Source organism: Gossypium arboreum, chromosome 2, assembly GCF_025698485.1.
Source record: "Gossypium arboreum isolate Shixiya-1 chromosome 2, ASM2569848v2, whole genome shotgun sequence".
Classification (NCBI taxonomy): Eukaryota; Viridiplantae; Streptophyta; class Magnoliopsida; order Malvales; family Malvaceae; genus Gossypium; species Gossypium arboreum.
Genome location: NC_069071.1, coordinates 95,818,394 through 95,839,154, shown reverse-complemented (window position 1 = coordinate 95,839,154; position 20,761 = coordinate 95,818,394). Strand labels below are relative to the sequence as shown.

The following is a 20,761-nucleotide window of genomic DNA, read 5'->3' as shown; positions in this document are numbered from 1 at the left end:
TGCATGTGGTGTGAGAGTGACAAAAGGCTTGATAATTAGCCTATTTTCGCCATACTACTGAAGCGAGATGAGCGTGTGAAGCCTTAACGCAAGAGATTTTTCTAAGTTTTTCATGAGTTCTCAATTGGGTCCCGAACCAACCCGAATGCATGTATTGGGCCTCGTAAGCTCGCATAAGGGATAGATTGCATGTGAAAAGAAAAGTTTTTAATTATTTGAGATTTCATGGCCCTGTTTAGTATGAAAGTGTTAGTAAAAGTCAGGTAGCACCTCGAACCCCGTCCAGGCGTCGAATGCGGGCGAGGGGTGTTACAACGAATATGCTCTCTTTGAGGAAGAGACCACCCGCGAATCACTGTACTTCCCATCGAACTATAAATTAAAGTTTTTAGGAATTTCAAAATGGAAGCACTTCCTTATACTTTCCTTTCATCAAGGATGGATCTTCTCCTTATAAATTGTTCAAACTGACCACCCGTTATTTTATTTGCAACAACTACTAGACGAGGAAACATTCTATGAATGGTCATTTTATAACCTACCTTTCAAATGAGGGATTATTGTTATATCCCTACCTCAATTTAGACCTGGTTGGGCTTGGGCCCTCGCCTCTGCTATAAATTTCCCAATATTCCACTTAGTAGGGGGGATCCTTTTCACTACACATTAAGTATTCATCCTTAGTCCCCCTGTTTGTCTAGTGAACTAGCCTTCTTTGACATTGCTCCCTCTCCTCCTTTTTCATCTCTGTTGATTATGTGTACAACAGTGATAAACAACTATAATTTGACAATTTTTGTGTATTATTTTAGTTTCTACTGATTTTTCACTTTAATCTTTTATATTTTTACCCCAATCAATGTTTTAAAAAATATTTTTTTGTGACCAAAATGAAATGTAAATATGATGTGATATGTACAGTTAACTATCGTTAGAGATTTAATGTTTGAGTGACTAAAATGGTAATACCCTAAAAGTTAGACGACCAAATTACAAAGATTTCATTTTGAGTGGTAAAAATGAAAACATCTTAAAATTTGAGTAACCAACCAAGTAGTTTACCCTATAAAAATTATAACTAATATAAACAAGGTTTGGTGGTGCTCAAGCTCAACACCATATGACACACTAAAATATATACAAAATATGACATAAATACCCAAAGATAAATATTTCATTTTTTCTGCTTATACACTCCCAAGCCTTGTCAATATTTAGGTGACTTAGTAGCTAGTCATGTAACACAAATTTTAATTTGCCAAAATTTTTAAAACTACAAAATAATTTAAGCACGATACATGCTAATCTACCTCCTTAAAGCCCATCAATCATCACATTCAGCCAAAAGCCCATTCATTAGGGCCGAACCACAGCCATAAATTATCCACAACCCTAGAGTAAGGGCAAATCAGGAAACGAAAAATTCCTCTCCAAAATATAATTCGCACAAAACCCTAGTTTCATTTACACCTCTCGCGGCCGCTCTTTACACTTCGTCCTCCCAACTTCCACACCCATACGAAAATGACAACCCGCTTCAAGAAGAACCGCAAGAAGCGCGGTCACGTCAGCGCTGGTCACGGACGTATTGGTAAGCACAGGAAGCATCCTGGAGGTCGTGGAAACGCCGGAGGCATGCACCACCACAGGATCCTCTTTGACAAATATCACCCTGGGTATTTCGGTAAAGTCGGTATGAGGTACTTCCACAAGCTCCGCAACAAGTTTTACTGCCCCATTGTCAACATCGACAAGCTCTGGTCTCTCGTCCCACAAGACGTGAAGGCAAAAGCCAACAAGGACGCCGCGCCGATGATCGACGTGACCCAGTTCGGGTACTTTAAGGTCCTTGGAAAGGGTGTTTTGCCCGAGGACCAACCGATCGTGGTTAAGGCTAAGTTGGTGTCCAAGACAGCTGAAAAGAAGATTAAGGAGGCTGGTGGTGCTGTTGTGCTCACCGCCTAGGTTAGCTTTTCTGTTTTTTTGGTTTTTGGATTTGAATGACATTTCTGTTATATTATTATCTTATGTTGTTTGGAGTTGATCTAGAAATGAGATTTTCAATTTATTTTGGTCAATTATATATGAAGTCTGCGACGATTTGGGTTTATTATGTTTGTTTTGTTGTGTTTTACGTTGTTGAATGTCGTTGGTTTAGTCTTAATGACTTGGTTTAAACAGACTTGTGTTTACCCTGCCCCTTATTGCACCTTTCGTTGTCTTTCTCGTATGATATCAAATCTAAATGTACTTGTCCAAGTTTGTTCGGTTTCGCTCTGCTCGTGATATGATTTGAAGTTTGTAGGCAAAATGTGCAGAGCAAGAGATGAAGCCTATAATTTTTTTTTAACCATTTTGTAATCGTATCTTTCAACTACAGAAACCTGCACCCAAGTTCAGTGATTAGTACTTGGCATTAGCGACAGTAGGTCTAATATAAATCATCCCAAAAATGACATTTTGCCCTATCGTCCTTGATTCTTTCCACACCAATTCCCTCCCAGTTCATCCAATTCCATTAAATTTCCTCTTAGGCAGAGAACTACCTTAACACCCATACCGCAATTGAAGTCCATTACGAGACACATTGGAACGCCAAAGACATGGTAACACCCGATGTTAACAGAAGCAACAAGAGCTTGCCATTCAGCTTCCTCCCCCGCCCCTGCCCCTGCCCCCAACATTTGCATGCTTTGTTACCCTGTATAATTTCTGGAATGTATGTTTGTCAACAAAATCCATTGAAAATAAGCTCCTTGGCAGCTTCTTTAGCTTGCGAAATGGTTGTAAATAAGTCTGGGTATTTGTCACGGAAGATAAGAAGAATAGCCACTATACCAAGAGCGATGAAAAATGAAGAGATCACTGCCACTAGCAATATGAGTTTTGCTTTTCTCGGATGTCCGTCCCCGATTCATTTCGGCATATTAAAGAGCTGTTGAGTGTTGACGTACCTGCAGCCACGTTCATCCCGAAAGCTACCATGGCAATTGGCATCCATCCCGGAATGGAACAGCTGCAAAATTGGAAGCTCTTATGAGAGATTGAGGCAGAAAGATGTGCTTTTAACGAAAATGGTAACCCGTTTTACTCTTCTTTTTAATCCATTGTTCAAGATCAAAACAAAAGTAAAATAATTGAGCACCATTAGATACCATTAGATACGAGGCAAGCAGTTTTAAAAGCCTTGCACAGTGCATGTAGATGGTTGCTAATATAAAGAGCGGTGGTGACGAGATTAGATATTGCATGCATATCGTACTATTCATCTAAACTTACAAACCTACACTGATGACTAAAAAAATTACATACGAATATTTTCTCCCACAGAATTGATGCGTACAGACCAAATCTCCGTGGTAGTCATACAATCAAATAAAAGCAATGTGGGTATTGTTTGCCATGGATGACATTAAGTTAGGTTGTCTTTTTTGAGTAAAATTATAAATGGTTTAACGTCATATTTGATATATGATGTAGTACTTGAACTTTGATGTGGATTATCAATGGGATACTTTGGATTAATGGTGTTAGTTTCTGATTTATCAGGACATGTGCCATTATTTAACAGAGATTTTTTTAATTCCAAAATAAGCCAAGGATTTCAATTTAAATTTGAACCAAATAAAATAAGAAAAACGCCTTAAAAATAAATTTAAATGCTTGCCCCAAAATTTATTTTGGTTGTTTTAGAGTTAGCAGGCGTTAGTCCTCCACCGCTGCCGCTCGTCCCACAAAATTTAAATAAATTTAATGTCTTTTTTCCTTTAAAATAAAAATGGTATAATTGACTGTATTATTCTTTTTTTGGCATCAGTTGAAACTTTATGACTGGGTCATAAGTCCACATTAATAAATAATATCAAGTTTAAATATTAAAATAGATTTTTAAAAGTTTATGTATGTATCAAATATGTCAAATATGTTTTATACTATCATACTTTTATTTTTAAGAATTTAATCTTTAAAATTTTAAAATTAAAAATTAGGCTCTTAATAAAAAATTTACTCTACCAAATTCTAATGAAAATTTATTTGAGATCGTTTTGATGAACACAAATAAATATCGTTTTTGTGATTACTTGTGAATCCAATTTGTTAGATTTTGATTGTAATTCTTTTAACAATTATAATTTAGATCGGAGAAATTATTTTGATTTTCCCTTTAGAGAAAATTAATTTACTTTATTGGAAAGTTTTAATGTTCGTCTTGTAGTCAGAGCATACTCTCTTAACGTTTGCGGGTTAGAGGGTTAGAGAATAATGAAAATCATTTTATTGAAGATTTGAGAATAATGAAGATCATGAGTTAGAACAATTTAAATATTAGATTTAAGGTTTGACAAATCTCCTTAATTTATTAAATTTGACTTTATGAAAATCACACCAAAAATATTCGGTTTTATGAAAAATTTTAAATCCTGAATTGCAATAAAATCATTTTTCATAAACAAATTTTCCAATAACTTTAGTGGACAAGTAACCATAGACATAAACTAAGATGCGAAGGGTAATTGGGAGAAAAGAAAGATGAGAAAAAGGGAAAAATGTATGTATAATGTTTCTATATAATAATTGTATAATATATTATATATTCATATAAATTTGAAAATTTATAAGTTATTTCAATTATGTTTTGGTATATTTGTGTTAAATTTATAGGTATATTTGCGTTAAATTTATATTAATTTTAGAGGTTAGTGCATATGAGTTTGATATTTTTTAATGCAGTATGTATGTTATTTTTAGTTCAATGTCATACCTATATTTGATAAAAGTAATATATATTAGTATTGGAAGATAAATATTTAGTGTTTAATTCAAGTTTTAGATTTAATTTGATGAAAATTTATAATTAATTAAAATATTATCAATTAAGTTTTATTATTCTAAAATATATAACTTTTGTCAAATACAGACATAAGATTAAATAAAAGTTAACATACATGCTACACTAGAAAGAAATGTCAAATTTAGATATCAAATGATATATTAAATATTTTTATATTACACTCTAACTAATAGTTATGTTATCTAGTAATGTATTGCCAAAATGTAATTAATACTATTAAAATAGCATCCCAATTTATGTCACATCTTATTATATTAATAATAATTTCATTAATTATTTAAAAATTAAAATTTTAAATTTTATAATAATAATTTAATGATTAAAGATATTAAGCGTAAACTAAGTCATTATTTAAGTTGTACCCATCATTATAATACACAATTTTTTTTAATATTTTAATTAATTTAATTAATAATAATTCGTGTTTCCCACACCACATCCTACCAACTTCCACCAAGGAGTGCAGTCGTGTATTTCAACTTTGTATTGAATTGTAATAAAAAGTGATGGGCATATTGCAGTGTGAAGCCAAATAGAAATACCATCTAAGCCCACTTCTCCCTTGTCTTTGTCTTAAAACCAATCAATTTCCTCCTTTTGTCTTAAACTTTCTATTCTTCCATTTGGCTTCCGAATTTTGAAGGTTAGAAACTGAGAATCCAGACCAGAGACATAGTACTTGCTGTATGTCACTAGAATATTTCAGTGACAATTTCTGCGGTGGATACTGTGAGGTTGCTAACCCTTTGCAATGGCCTCAACTCAGGAAAAAGCGACGCACAAGAACAACACCCCTTCTTCTTCTTCATCCTCTGCTCAGGTTTTGCAGAACTGGAGTCTTGCTGCTCCCTCCGAGGATCCCATCCCCAAGGCAGCTTCCATGGCAGCCCTGATCCGACCTGCTGAGACCATCGCCGATCCTCCTGCTACTAAGACTACTACCAGCAAAGGTTTTTTTAAATTCAATTAAAACACTTTTCTTGGATAATTCTCCTTTTAAGTTTTATTTATAATTCAACACAAATTTACATTATATTTTCTTTCTTATTTTCCCTTATCGCTCTTAGTTGTTTTGAGTAGTTAGTAAGAACTGGGAGGCTTTGTTTGAGAAAGCTGTGTAATTGAATTGAAGTCTAAGAAAGAAAGGTCTTAATCTTTCTGGTATCAAATGAGAATCCTGCTTGTCATAAGATTTTTCCCCTTCTTTCACTTCACAACATTTTATTTGCAATTAAACATTTGTCTTCTTTATGTAGATATGGTTTTTCTTATATATTTCCTTGAAGTCAGATTTGCATTGATAAGAAGACGCTTTTGACTTGCTTCATTTATTTATGTAATATCAAATAATCTAAATGATTCTCTGTCAATCCTATTGGCTGGCCATAATCTGATTATATATTTCATGTACAAACTGGTGATTTTGTTTGCATAGGAATTTCAATCATGCCAAGGGCTCAGACCAGCCATCCTCTGGATCCATTATCTGCTGCTGAAATCTCGGTGGCGGTGGCAACTGTAAGGGCAGCTGGAGCAACCCCAGAGGTAAAAACAAAGGGCTATTTTACTTGTTTTCCTGCTTCAATCTTGATGCTATCATTTTAGGGAGAAATTGTTTGATGTTGATTTTCTATGAAAGAAATGATTTTTTCCCTTTCTTTAGGTGAGAGATAGCATGCGCTTTATTGAGGTGGTTTTGGTGGAACCAGATAAGCATGTTGTTGCATTGGCAGATGCATATTTCTTTCCTCCTTTCCAGCCTTCATTACTCCCTAGGACAAAGGGTGGACCTGTGATTCCTAGTAAACTTCCTCCACGGAAAGCAAGACTTGTGGTTTACAACAAAAGGTCCAATGAGACTAGTATATGGATAGTTGAATTGTCAGAAGTTCATGCTGCAACTCGAGGAGGCCACCATAGGGGCAAAGTCATTTCGTCTAAAGTTGTTTCAAATGTCCAGCCTCCCATGGTAAATATGTGTCTTCCATCGGTTCAATCAGGTTTTATTTTGTGGTTCTCATCAATATTTATATCCCTGCTTCTAGAACACTGATATTATGTTCTTTCAATAAGTTACTTTATCAGTTAGTATATGGGTTGGATAGCATTTGTGTTTAATTTGCTGCTAACCTGTTTTGTGTTTCGTATCTATCATCTTTCTTGCTCTTAGCTTATCTGATAATCTGTAACTGACATGTTTGTTAATCAGTGTCTTTTACTTCTCAAATTATAGGATGCCATGGAATATGCTGAATGTGAGGCTGTTGTGAAGGATTTTCCTCCATTTCGAGAGGCAATGAAGAAGAGGGGCATCGAGGATTTGGATCTTGTGATGGTTGATCCCTGGTAAGTGATCATGTTAGATTCTTACACTTTTCTTTTCTATAAAATCATCCAATGCAGGTTTCTTATCATTGTACTTTCAATGTCTTCCACTTTTTGATAGGTGTGCAGGATATCATACCAATGCTGATGCCCCTAGCCGAAGACTTGCTAAACCACTTATCTTCTGCAGAACTGAGAGTGACTGCCCCATGGAAAATGGTTATGCTCGTCCGGTTGAGGGAATCCATGTCCTTGTTGACATGCAAAATATGGTGGTCATTGAATTTGAAGACCGCAAACTTGTTCCCCTTCCACCAGCTGATCCTTTAAGAAATTACACTGCTGGTGAAACACGAGGAGGTGTCGATCGGAGTGATGTGAAACCACTACAAATTATTCAAACTGAAGGTCCCAGTTTTCGTATCAATGGAAATTTTATTGCATGGCAGAAGGTGCTTGCTTGTGAAACTATTTATACCTTCTATCAATTCAAGATGTCATAATATATATTATTCTTAATTTCTGGTTTCAGTGGAATTTCCGGATTGGTTTCACTCCTAGGGAGGGTCTGGTAATCTATTCTGTTGCTTATATTGATGGTAGTCGTGGTCGGAGGCCTGTAGCTCATCGATTAAGTTTTGTTGAAATGGTAGTTCCTTATGGTGATCCAAATGATCCGCATTATAGGAAGAATGCATTTGATGCAGGAGAAGATGGGCTGGGTAAAAATGCACATTCTCTTAAGAAGGTTTGGCAGTTCTTTCATGGTTAATGTTTTCTTGTTGAGTTTCATTTCGATATGCCATTTGATTAATTGAAGTTGAAATTTTCTGTGCTTTGCCTTTATTTCCTTTAGGGTTGTGATTGTTTGGGATATATCAAGTACTTTGATGCTCATTTTACAAATTTCACTGGAGGTGTTGAAACAATTGAGAATTGTGTTTGTTTGCATGAGGAGGACCATGGTATCTTATGGAAGCATCAAGATTGGAGAACTGGTTTAGCAGAAGTCCGCCGGTCAAGAAGGCTAACAGTGTCGTTTATATGCACTGTGGCTAATTATGAGTATGGATTTTTCTGGCATTTCTACCAGGCAAGTTGGTGTCTACCACGATTTTGTTTGCTTACTTTGCACGAATTGGCTCTTATGCTCATCTTCGAACTAATGCCTATTCTTAAGTATTTGTGAGACCTGCCCCTAGCATGTTTCGTTGATGGCAAAAGCAGGAATATTCAGTCCTTTCTTTTCAAATTTCAACTTCAGGTTGTCTTTTGAATGAGGATGCTTATACATTAATCATATCTCTTAGTTCTATCTAATGGTCCCACTACCATTTTCTTGAGCTTTTAAGGGGGAATATTCCCTCATTTTGAAAGTAGCTTTACTTAAAATTTCAATGATTGATGCTTGTTATAGGATGGTAAAATTGAAGCTGAGGTTAAACTCACTGGAATTCTCAGTTTAGGAGCTTTGCAGCCTGGTGAAACTCGGAAATATGGCACAACCATTGCTCCTGGATTATATGCCCCTGTTCATCAACACTTTTTTGTGGCTCGCATGGACATGGCAGTAGATTGTAAACCTGGTGAAGCATTTAATCAAGTAATTTGTGTTATTATCCCATTATCATGGTTTTGTTTTCTGCCTTCATTATGCTGACATTTTCTGTTTGTAATGCATCTTATGATATCCATTATATATTTGTATTTTACATATGTAACATGTTCATGAGATTTGTCACTTCATTTTCCATTCTTTTTTGCTCCTTTAGAAATGTTAGGAGTTATTAAACGTAAGTTTATGCAAATACATGGGTTTGTACAGGTTGTTGAGGTGAATCTTAAAGTTGAAGAACCCGGGAAGAATAATGTTCATAATAACGCATTCTATGCTGAAGAGGAACTACTGAGATCTGAACTGCAAGCAATGCGTGATTGTAATCCGTTGACTGCACGCCACTGGATTGTAAGTAATTTTTCTCATACTCGGTTGTTTAAATCACAAGGATATACATTTTTACTGGTGTTTAATTCACAAAGGTTTTCTGAATATTGTGTGGATGGTGAGGTACTAATTCCAGTGACTTGATTGGTCAACTGTACTTTCTATTTTCGAAATTAGGTTAGAAACACAAGAAATGTCAACCGGACTGGGCAGCTAACAGGTTTCAAACTGGTACCTGGTTCAAATTGTTTGCCACTGGCTGGATCTGAGGCGAAATTTCTAAGGAGAGCTGCTTTCTTGAAACATAATCTTTGGGTCACACCCTATGCACATGATGAAATGTATCCAGGAGGGGAGTTTCCAAATCAAAATCCACGTGTTGGGGAGGGATTAGCTACTTGGGTTAAGCAGAATCGTTCTTTAGAAGAAGCTGATGTAGTTCTGTGGTTAGTAAAATCACATCAGATAACTTCATATGAAATCCTAGGCATTTTATTATCTAACATGTTAATTTTCCTCTGTATCAGGTATGTCTTTGGAGTGATACATATTCCTCGGCTGGAAGACTGGCCAGTCATGCCCGTTGATCGCATTGGCTTTATGCTTATGGTATACACTCATCCTAATAACATTCACTCTTTGCATCACTTGATTGCTTCATCATAATAGAATATATTAACATTCTTTTTCCTTTTCTGTTAATTCATCATTTTCATAACGATATCAAAGTTAAGGGTTACTCCATCTCATGCAAGTTTATTGCATAGGATCTTATTTTGGACTCGAAAAGTTGTCCATCGTCTTATGTAGTTTGAAGATGTTGTCTACACATTGTCCCTTTTAGACACAAATCGCTATCGTGGTAGGCTTGCATGTTAAACAAAATGCTTGACGTAGACAGCCTGCTCAAAATTCTAGTATTTGTGCTTTCGTATGCATCCCAACTCTTAGAAGAGGAGCGCAAGTCCGGATCATGCATTTCAAGCCTGTTCAGTTCACTTTTCTCTTTAGCAGCGTTAGTAAGTAGGAAGGGAATGACTCACCTCGTCAAGGAGACAACGTGTGAGTCATTAGGGTCCCGCTCTTGCGCTGCATTGTCAGAATGCTTATGGTGTGGATTTGCGCTTGCAATTGAAAATGCTATGCGGAAATTCTTCTTTTAAGTTGGACACAATATAGTAAGTTTACAGCTTGGTTGACAGAAGCATGATGTTAGAAGTTAACCATTGGTATCTGCAATGCAGCCACATGGTTTCTTTAACTGCTCCCCTGCGGTCGATGTTCCTCCTAGCACGACCGATCTGGAGCTCAAGGACAACGACATTGCAACAAAGCCTATCCAAAATGTGATAATTGCGAAGCTTTGATTTCATATCTGCAGTCTGCAAAATGTTTAGCAAACTACAAACAATTGAGCCATTGATTGGCCTCACGTTATTAGATAAGTATGAACATCTGGATTTGTTTGTCCTCATTTTTTAACCGCCCTTGAACATTTGTGATATAATTAACTCGGGTTGAATCCTAATGTAATATTTCACTCTGAATAATTGGTTCGATTGTAGTTAATTAACATTTAAAGTGTGTTAAAAAAAATAACTTCAATACAAAATATATATATATATATATATATATATATATATATATATATTGGTGCTATGGTATACCCGTTGTGCGGGTGAAAGAAATAAAATAACAAAGCAATTCATTTTCATTTTTTAGTCAAGTTGTTTTTAGTAACTAAATTTGGTCTTTTTTGCCACATTTTTATATTCATATTTTTTTCATGAATTTTCATCTCTATATCAATTTTTATTTTCATAAAATTTTTCCATTTAACTCATTTTTCAAATTTCTTAGAAATTTCACTAAACAATGTTAGATGTCTTATAAAAAATTTTTTGGGCTGTTAAAATGTCAATTAGCAAACCTACTCTTGTTCTGTGAAATTCTCACAAGTTAATAGCTTAATTAAAGGTAAAAGTTACAAGGAAATCATTGTAATGTAAGTAGATTGTAAATTTGTCAATTTATTAAAATGGTTAAATTAATCCCTTATGTTAGATTAAATATTAAATTGATCATTCTGTAAAAATTTTGTAAAATTCTATTGTTAAAAAGTGATCTTTATATATTAGAATAATGTATACGTGACATAATTATATGTAATCGTTATCCTTTACTCAAAAAATAAAAATTAGTCTTTATATGTTAGATTAAAGAGCAATGATCATTTTTTTAAAGTTTCATCTATTTTATTGTTAAAATTACCCCTATATGTTAAAATTAGTTATATAAATTTTAATAGTAGATAATTATAAAACTTTTAACAGAAAAAATAAAAAATAAAAAATAAACAAAATACAATCTAACTCTTACTATATTTTTAAAATTTTAACATTTTTGTAACATTACCTTATTTTTCTTATTTCAATTTTCCTATTTAAATTGCTAACAGTCTTAGGAAAAAAATCAAGGCATTGGAAGATGAAGCTCTTACAAAAATATGTGAGACTTGAGAAAATAACGTAGTGCCAACATCATCAACCTAGAAACGAATCAGAGGCGCTGTCGCGAAGCTAAAACAACCGTCCTACGACATCCCAAAATCGTGGATTTGACCACTCTAGCACCTCCTAAGAACCTCTCCAAACCACGAGCACTGAAATGATCAAAAGGACTCGAGCAACAAGATAGAAGCTTCCCTCATTCAAGAAAGAGTCGAACCACTTTCCAAGTCCAACCACGCCCTTAACTCCCCTGAAACAGACAATCAAAAGGTGTAAACCAAAGATCCCCCAAAAATAGGAAACAATTAAAAAATACTGTAAGAAGATTAAGCTAGATATGGGGAGAAAAAACCCTAGTTTAATCAGACAAGAGGCCAAACATTGCCCATGCAAAGAGCCAAAACAGCTTGGGAAACCCTAGAGTCGGCAAGTGTCGAGAGAGGGAGAATTTTTTTTTATGCTTAGGATGTTAAGATACTGTATAGGTACAGATTATATTCCGCATCCTTATAATGAAAAGTAAATCAAACCTCTTCATTAAACATAGATGCCAAATATGTTTTTCTAAAGAAGAAGAACCTTAATTGCCATTTTTGCCAGTTTCTTTTTTTTTTTCACATCAGAAAAAATAAAAAAAGGATCATTTTCCTATAATTTTGTACTCCATATGACATGAAAACATAAATCATTTTTCAAATAAAAAATAGCCAATTAATTCATCTCCTCTCTTAAAAAATTATAATGAAAATAAATTATTAAAAGAAGCCTGAGCTCAGCTCTGCTGCTGACTACACAAAACAAACATGCGAAGAATGAATGAGCAAACAGAACAGTAGACTAGATTGAGATTCTCAAAATCTGACTCTTCACTTCACTCATCCCCGAAAAAGGCACGAATTTTTATAGTAAAAGAGGCAACGTGTTGATGGGTTCGGTGGGGGAAAAGAGAATCGAGGACGACCTTTCCTATCCGATATTGCTTGCAGAACGAGTTCGCTCCGCCGCCGACGAGGCCGAGTCCTTTAAAGCCGACTGCTGGGAGGTTGGGAAGCAAGTGGATCGGCTTTCCCAAATGCTTCGAACCCTTGTCCGCTTCACCACCTCGGTTCAATCCCTCTATGAACGCCCGATTCGCCGGGTAATCGCCGAGGTTTCCAAAAACCTAGAGCGGGCCCTCACTTTAGTCCGGAAGTGTAAGCGCCATAGCATCTTGAGCCTTGTGGTGAGAATCACCAGCGCCGCTGATTTCCGCAAAGTGCTGAACCTTCTGGACGCTTCCGTCGGCGACATGAAGTGGCTCATGGGAGTCCTTGACGCCGAAAACAACGGCTCTGCTAGCGGAACCTTCCTTTCCCTCCCTCCAATCGCTAGCAACGACCCCATTATCTCCTGGGTTTGGTCTTGCATCGCAACCGTCCAAATGGGCCAATTAACCGACCGAATCGAAGCCGCCAACAACCTCGCTTCCCTCGCTCAAGACAACGACCGAAACAAAAAGATAGCCGTTGAAGAAGGCGGCGTCCCTCCTTTGCTGAAACTTCTTAAAGAAAGCTCCTCAATGGAAGCGCAAATCGCCGCGGCTAATGCCCTTCTTGTTTTGGCAAACGAACCGGAAAGAGTTCGCAGTATTGTTGAAGAAATGGGGGTCCCAATTGTGGTTCAAGTGTTGCGAGATTCTCCGATGAAGGTTCAAATCCCCGTAGCGAAATTGATAGCGAGAATGGCGGAGTATGATCCGGTGGCTCAAGAGGATTTCGCCAGAGAGAATGTGATTAGGCCGTTGGTCACTTTGTTGTCGTTTGAGACATTCGTGGACGATTCTGGTACTCGTTTGGGTAAGCAAAGCATCCATTCCATAGTTCAAATTAATAAAGAAATGGAGAAAAATTCTTGGACTTCATCGAATTCAAGGAATTATAGTTATGGACCCTATGCTAATTCATACTCAAATTTACACGTGGATGGTAGTACTAGGGGAGGAAACTATAGGAAAGAAAGGGAAAATGAGAACCCTGAAGTGAAAATTCAGTTGAAAATCAACTGTGCTGAAGCTTTATGGATGCTGGCTAAAGGGAGTGCTTCAAATAGTAGGAGGATAACAGAGACAAAAGGATTACTTTGCTTGGCTAAGTTGGTGGAGAAAGAACAAGGTGAGCTACAGTATAATTCTTTGATGACAATAATGGAGATTACAGCGGCTGCTGAATGGCATTCTGATCTTAGACGCGCGGCTTTCAAGATGAATTCATCTGCTGCTAAGGCTGTTATTGATCAGCTTTTGAGGGTGATCAAGGAACTGGATAGCCCTACATTGCAAATTCCGGCAATCAGATCAATTGGTTCTCTGGCGAGAACTTTTCCAGCTCGGGAGACTCGAGTGATTTGTCCTTTGGTGACACAGCTTGGTAACAACAATCAAGAAGTGGCAATGGAAGCTGCCATTGCATTGGGAAAATTTGCTTCTCCAGACAATTTTCTCAGTATGGACCATTGCAAGTCGATAATCGAGTTTAATGGTGTTCCACCTTTGATGAGATTGCTTACATGTGGCGAGAAGACACAACTGCATGCTGTGGTACTGCTTTGCTACCTTGCCATTCATGCCGGTGATCATAAAGCTTTGGAACAAGCTAGGGTCTTGACTGCCATTGAAGGGGCAGATCGAACAATGTTTGCACAACATCCTGATTTGAAAGACTTGGTGTCCAGGGCCATTTATCAACTCAACCTTTACCATACCCATACCGGAGTCCATCCTCAGAGGCAATTATATGCGCCTTAAATTATGCACCCAATATTTCCGTTTATGGTTATTTGTTTTGCTTTTCAGGTAAACCCTAAATTGGAAGGCAAAGCTAACAGGGCATACGCATAATAGATTTGGTAAGTTGGATGAAAAAAGTATAGGTTCAGCAATAGACAGGTTTCTGTTTAAGAACTATACGTTGTTCAAAATACCTTAGATGCTTTTATATGCCCTTTGATGGTTCAATTGTCTGAATATTTTCTTTCATGTTTATATGAGCAAATTGATTCCTTCAAACCTTTTCTAGTATTTTTATCTTCCTTGAACTTGTTACATTATTCCCTCATAGTTCTTTCTTACATTATTTTGTACGCTATGAATTTCCATGGACAAATTTTGAGGATAGGTCCCTAGTTGAGGTCGCCATCTGTTCCCCAGACCAAAAGTCTAGACAGCTCAACAACTTTAAATGCTTCCCCCAAAGACCATGGGCTGAGCTGATGTATGAATATAGGAAGGACCAAGGGAAAGCAAAGCAATCATCAAATTGATTCTTACCCATTGTTGCTAATAAATGTAAAAAGCCAATAGAAACAATATATCCTGTGTAGCCATCTCAAACATAAATGTTTTACCATCAATGGTGATTGATCAATTTGTCACAGTAATAACCATCGGTGCAATTGTCAATCCTAGTGTGAGAACCGTTCTACAACTATTTTTATAGGAAAAAAAGAAAAAAGAAAAAGAAAAAAGAGGGAGTTAAAACTTAAAACATGTTTTCTGGCTGTGCCACTCATACTAAAATATACCAACACTGATGGTTAACGAGCAAACAAGAAAATAAATGCCAATTGTTTCTAGTTTTCAACCCGAGCTTTATACGGGTTATTTTATTAAGAACAACTGAAAAAAAAATTATATCACATAAATTTAATAATTCCATAGTGTTATATATTTTTACGCAATGAATTTTTTAAATATAAAATACTTAGAAACAAATGAATGATAACATAAATGATTAATTAAAAAAAGGTTAAATATAAAATTGGTATATGAACTTCTCAACTTCTCTTAAATTGATACTTAATGGTTTTTCTTGTCTCTTATTGGTAATTGAATTTTTTTCGTCAATTAAATTGGTACTCGAGCCTGTTAAGTTCAAGACAAGTGGCGGAATAAGATTGTGACACCTAACATAAATGACATTATAATGATCTCATAATCTAAAAAAATAAAAAATAAAATTATTTTTTTCTTTTTGACTTTTTTCCCCCAATTTTTGTTGTGTAATTAGTTTCCTTTTTTGCTTTTTTTTTCCTGTTGTTTCTTTTTTTTCTTCTTTCTTCTTCCTCCCTTTTTTTTGTGTAATTATATTCATATTAATCACACACCATTATATAAAAAACTACAATTTTGGATATCATATATAAAATGTAAAGCTAAAATTTACTGCATTTTTGTTGCAATTATTCTTAATTTGACTCCATATCATAAAATGCCAAAAATATTTATTGGTGGGCAACTACTTATTATTAATGGGCTCTCCATTGCAAATTTGCAGCAAACATTATTAATTGCATAACAAAAATAAAAAGAGGACTAGTGAAAGCCTGTTTGGCTAGGAAGGAAAAAAAAAAAGGAGAAAAGAAAAAAAGAAGGAAGAAAACCCAAATTTTCTAAGAAGCCAAACAAGCTTCCTAGAAGGGCTTGTTCTTTTCCATCTCATTCATAATTTCTCTTGATTTTTCAGTTATTGAAGAGGGTTTTTTTTCTTTTTCAAAGAATTAAAAAGTACGATGATGCAAAACAAAAAGAAAAAGAGGACTGGTGAAAGCTTATTTGGCTAGCAAGGAAAAAAAGAACAAGAAAAGAAAAAAAGAGGGAAGAAAGAAAATCCAGATTTTCTAGGAAGCCAAACAAACTGCCTAAAAGAGCTTGTTCTTTTCCATCTCATTCATGGCTTCTTTTGAGTTTTCAGTTGATGAAGGAGGTTCTTTTCTTTTCTAGAGAACTAAAAAATAGATGATGCATAACAAAAAGAAAAAGAGGATTGGTGAAAGCCTGTTTGGCTAGCAAGGAAAAAAAAGAACGAGAAAAGAAAAAAACGAGGGAAGGAATAAAACCCAGATTTATTAGGAAGCCAAACAAGCTTCCTAAAAGAGCATGTTCTTTTCCATCTCATTCATGATTTCTCTTGAGTTTTTAGTTGATGAAAAAGGTTTCTTTTCTTTCCCAAAGAACTAAAAAATATGATGATGCATAACAAAAAGAAAAAGAGAACTAGTGAAAGCCTGTTTGGCTGGTGAGAAAAAAAATAAGATTAAAAAAAGAAAAAAAAAAGAGGGAAGGAAGAAAACTCAGATTTTCTAGGAAGCCAAACAAGCTTAAGAGAAAACTCTATTCGGTGGGAGTTGGTTGATGGTGGTTGGAAAATGGGGAGAAAAAAAGGAAAGGGTTTAAAAGATGTGATTTTTGTGATGATTGGATGGTGAAAAAGTGAGGGAAAATTTTGGGATTTTTTACAGAAGAAAGAAAGAATAAAGATGAAGAAGTGTAGAAGTAAGACAAAAAAAAGTAAAAGAAAATTAAGAAAAGAAAAGAAAAGAAAAAGTGAAGAAAAAAGGGAAAATAAAAAGAAAAAGAAAAAGAAAAAGAGGTACAAGAGAATGCTACGTGGCGGCGAGCAAATGGCTAGCGCTTCCATGTCAGCAAAGAATTAATGTTGTTAGACTCGGGTACCAATTTAGTTGATGAAAAAAAGTTCGGGCACTAATATGGGACAAAAAAAAACCCATAAGCACCAATTTGGGAGAAGTGGATAAGTTCGGGTACCAATTTTGTATTTAACCCTTAAAAAATAATTTATACAAAAAATTTAAGCCTAAGCATATATATATGCAAAAAAAAAATAATGTTCTGTGTCATAATTACCGTGTTGTGTTGCATAATAGCTTGAGTTCAATCTTGCTTAGGGGAGGTCAACTTTATCATGAGATTTTTTTAAATTGTTGTTATCACGAAGCTGACAGTTTTGTCTCCCGACTTTGCCAAGAGCTCAAGTGATTGAAGAGCCAACTAATTCACAACACAAGAGCACCTTTTCAGGTGCTTGATAACGTGAACCATGCACATTGTGCATGGTTGGATTCAAGCTAATGCCCTAAAGCTTATAAGGTATTGTTGGATGGGAATACTGCCACTTGAACCCATGCCTTCATCTCAGTTAAGGAATACAAATCTTTATACATTTGCTTTGACAAAAGTCACTTTATAACCTTATTACCAACTAGGCAACAATTTTGTACATATTTTGCCAAATGGACCTCACCCGTTGCACCTAAGGTCACATTGCTCACTGTAGTACCTCACTAACCATAAACCTCGCTGATACATATCATGCTCGACACATGGAGCCTCTTTATGTAACACCCCGAACCCGAGACCATCGCCGGTGTCGGACACGAGGGGTTAGCAAGCCAAGTTCACTTGTTTTGCCCATCCATTGGACATTTCCAGTCAGGCTGGAAAAACTGCGTCACTGTCGCCTTAAAAATCATATCTCGAGTTTCAAAACTCGGAAACTGGTTTCGTAAATTTTCCCTGAATTTAGACTCATATATCCATCCATGGATTTATTTCTAGAATTTTTGGTCGGGCCAATTGGTACAGTTTATTAGTTAAAGTCACCCATGTTACAGGGATCGACTGCTCTGACCTTCGCGCGGTATAACTTGAATATCTCTCTGTACAGGGCTTTAATGCTGGTGCCGTTTGTTTCAAATGAAACTAGACTCAAAATGGAATCTGTACATATAAGGTATGTCGCCTAATTCTTTCTGGATAATTTATAGTAAATTTTAAAGTTGCGACAGGGAACCCAGAAACCATTCTGGCCCTGTCTCACAATAGCTTTAATATCTCTTAACCTGTAACTCCTATGACCATTTCGTTTCTTCCATAAGAAAATAGACTCATCAAGGTTCATTTACATAGCTTATTCACTATTTAATTCCATTCCTATGAATTTTGGTGATTTTTCACATTCACGCCACTGCAGCTGGCAGCATCTGTTTTAAGGTAGGTCTTACCTATTTGGTAGTCTCCATGAACCAACTAGTCTTGCCATACATAGGTTCATATATGATCATTTTAACCATGCCAATGGCTGATCATATGACCAACATTCCCATTTCCAATCCATAGCCACATCATGACACCAAATATATACATACAAACCACAATTAGTCTAAGTTCATGCTTCCCTTTCGAGCCATTTTCGCATGGCCGTACATACTTACATTACAACATATTTAACAAACAAGAGGTAGTCCTATACATGCCATCTCAAGTTCAACCAAAATTTATACCAAAATGGAGGCTTGATAGTGTGGATGACTTGACTTCAACGATCCCGAATCCGATTGCTATCGGCGAAATCTAGAAAACCGAGAGCCAAAGCGGTGAGTAAGCATTTTTATGCTTAGTAAGTCTCAAGGAATATAATCAACTCTAATTACAGCAATACATTCACATAGTTAAATGCATCATTTCATTAATGCACATTCACATAATCATACTTACTTCACCATCCCAACTCTTATGTTCATACACAAATAACGGCTTCATTAAGGCCGATAACTCGTTCCATCATAGGAGCGGATATTCACACGCTCTTACTCCTAGCGCGCAAAGCACACACCGCACTTACCTTGTCATTGGGAAATTTCACAAGTGCATTAGCTGAAATTTTCCAGCAAGCTTATAATTTTCAAATCACATACCTTCGGAGTTTAACCGGATGTCGCTACTCGATCAATCGCCTTCGGGACATAGCCCGGTTATGGTAACCCGTACCAAGGCCTACGGACTTAACCCGGATATCACGATTTGCACAAATGCCTTCGGTCTTAGCCGGATAGAATGACTCATACGAATGCCTTGGTCTTAGCCGGATGTAGCCACTAGCACAATTGCCTTGGTCTTAACCCGGTTATAATTTCCAGCATAATTGTCTTCGGGCTTAGCCGGATATCATTCAATTTCTCATGCACACATACATCAATAATCATTGGACATACATATTTCATTTTCGTTACTAAGGCTCAAACACAATTATAATCATTAGCATATTCGCCGGGACTTAGCCGGGTGGAATTCAAATACTCATACACACATAATCAATAATCATACACATCCATATTTCATCTCACCTAATTCAAGTAAGGTCACTTCTTGAGGACTTACCTCGGATGTTGTCGAACGGCTTTTACGGCTATTCGATTACTTTTTCCTTCCCCTTGTCCAATTGTGGCCCTCTTAGCTCTTGAGCTAATTCAAACAAATTCAATTTATCAAAACCTCATTGTGCTAGCTTATGGCGAATATGACAAGGAATTTAAATGGTCATATGGCCACCCTTTAGCTTGAATACACAATGGTCATGCACATTTTATACTACATCAAGCAATTCAATACAATTTATTCGAGCATCAAGGAAAAGCTAAGGCCTTCAATAGGCTACCCAAGGCGAATATTCATGTACATGTTGAGGTCAATTTTGCACTTAATACCTCACAAAAACAGCATGCAATTTACTAATTAATGCTTTGCACATTGTGGCTCAAAACTTATAATATAGCATCAAGCACTTATATGTGTGCTAGGTCAATTGTGCTTGCAATTTCACAAGCATTCTTCCACATTTTCTTCTTTAAACCAATATATTCATCACTTAGTTCATAACCAAACATAATGTGCAATCATATATATGCGTATATGAGCATGGCGAATTTTCAAGGTGTCCATAGCCATCCAAAACACAAATTTTAACTAACATGCAAGAAGCATGAATCATGCTCAAGAATGCATCATGGCGAATATGACAATCATGCTCCTTTTCAATTTCAATCATGATAAAACAAAGAGAAAACTCAAAATCTTACTCAAGAGTAGACAATCCATCATTGCATGCATCATCATCAAGCTTCACACTTAGCATGCAATGGCTTTATCACCATAACAACTTTGGCCAAATACCATTTCCATGGCTTAACAAAGATTTGAGCCATGGCTAACATGCACATCAAGTTAGCAACCAAAGCATGCATGAAACTCCTAACACAACCTCATACATACCTTAATCTTGATGCAAACTTAGCCAAATCTCCTTCTAGATCTCTTCCAAACCAAGCATGAAGCAAAAATCCTCCTTCTTCCTTAGTTTTGGCTCAAAGAAAGGATGAACAAAATTTTTTCTTTCCTTCTCTACAACTCACGGCAATGGGGGATTACCACACTCACACACATTTTTTTTCATTTTTTATCACCCATACACCTTTGTTTATTATTTCACCCTAATGCACCAACAAAACATGTTTCAT

At 36.0% G+C, this 20,761-nt stretch overlaps 3 protein-coding genes across 4 annotated transcripts; all 3 read left to right on the top strand.

Annotated features, from left to right (window-relative positions):
- The first annotated feature begins 1,440 nt into the window (after positions 1-1,440).
- LOC108450124 (60S ribosomal protein L27a-3-like) lies at positions 1,441-2,178 on the top strand. The gene has a single exon (XM_017747610.2). It carries the CDS (start codon positions 1,525-1,527, stop codon positions 1,963-1,965), a length of 441 nt encoding a protein of 146 aa, XP_017603099.1. The 5' UTR covers positions 1,441-1,524; the 3' UTR covers positions 1,966-2,178.
- Positions 2,179-5,322: 3,144 nt separating this feature from the next.
- Positions 5,323-10,721, top strand: LOC108449979 (amine oxidase [copper-containing] zeta, peroxisomal-like). 2 transcript variants are annotated; one of them, XM_017747383.2, is made up of 13 exons: positions 5,323-5,495; positions 5,619-5,802; positions 6,288-6,397; positions 6,516-6,821; positions 7,086-7,198; positions 7,299-7,629; positions 7,710-7,925; positions 8,034-8,270; positions 8,595-8,780; positions 9,003-9,143; positions 9,300-9,568; positions 9,650-9,731; positions 10,367-10,721. In XM_017747383.2, the coding sequence occupies exons 2-13, from the start codon at positions 5,733-5,735 to the stop codon at positions 10,487-10,489; spliced, it is 2,184 nt and encodes a 727-aa protein (XP_017602872.1). In that variant the 5' UTR covers positions 5,323-5,495; positions 5,619-5,732; the 3' UTR covers positions 10,490-10,721. The 2 variants fall into 2 exon arrangements, with proteins under 2 accessions (XP_017602872.1, XP_017602871.1); XM_017747382.2 differs by having other exon boundaries at positions 5,327-5,802.
- Positions 10,722-11,578: 857 nt separating this feature from the next.
- Positions 11,579-14,675, top strand: LOC108450481 (ARM REPEAT PROTEIN INTERACTING WITH ABF2). The gene has a single exon (XM_017748129.2). The coding sequence runs from the start codon at positions 12,558-12,560 to the stop codon at positions 14,412-14,414; it is 1,857 nt and encodes a 618-aa protein (XP_017603618.1). The 5' UTR covers positions 11,579-12,557; the 3' UTR covers positions 14,415-14,675.
- The last annotated feature ends 6,086 nt before the right edge of the window (positions 14,676-20,761 follow it).

What these genes read in the sequence shown, in the direction of transcription:
- LOC108450124 (XM_017747610.2), top strand. Translation starts at nt 1,525, where the DNA reads ATGACAACCCGCTTCAAGAAGAACCGCAAGAAGCGCGGTCACGTCAGC.
- LOC108449979 (XM_017747382.2), top strand. Translation starts at nt 5,604, where the DNA reads ATGGCCTCAACTCAGGAAAAAGCGACGCACAAGAACAACACCCCTTCT. An exon ending in CAGCTGGAGCAACCCCAGAG is followed by an intron (nt 6,398 to 6,515) that starts GTAAAAACAAAG and finishes CCCTTTCTTTAG; the next exon opens with GTGAGAGATAGCATGCGCTT. An exon ending in GCATTGGCTTTATGCTTATG is followed by an intron (nt 9,732 to 10,366) that starts GTATACACTCAT and finishes TCTGCAATGCAG; the next exon opens with CCACATGGTTTCTTTAACTG.
- LOC108450481 (XM_017748129.2), top strand. Translation starts at nt 12,558, where the DNA reads ATGGGTTCGGTGGGGGAAAAGAGAATCGAGGACGACCTTTCCTATCCG.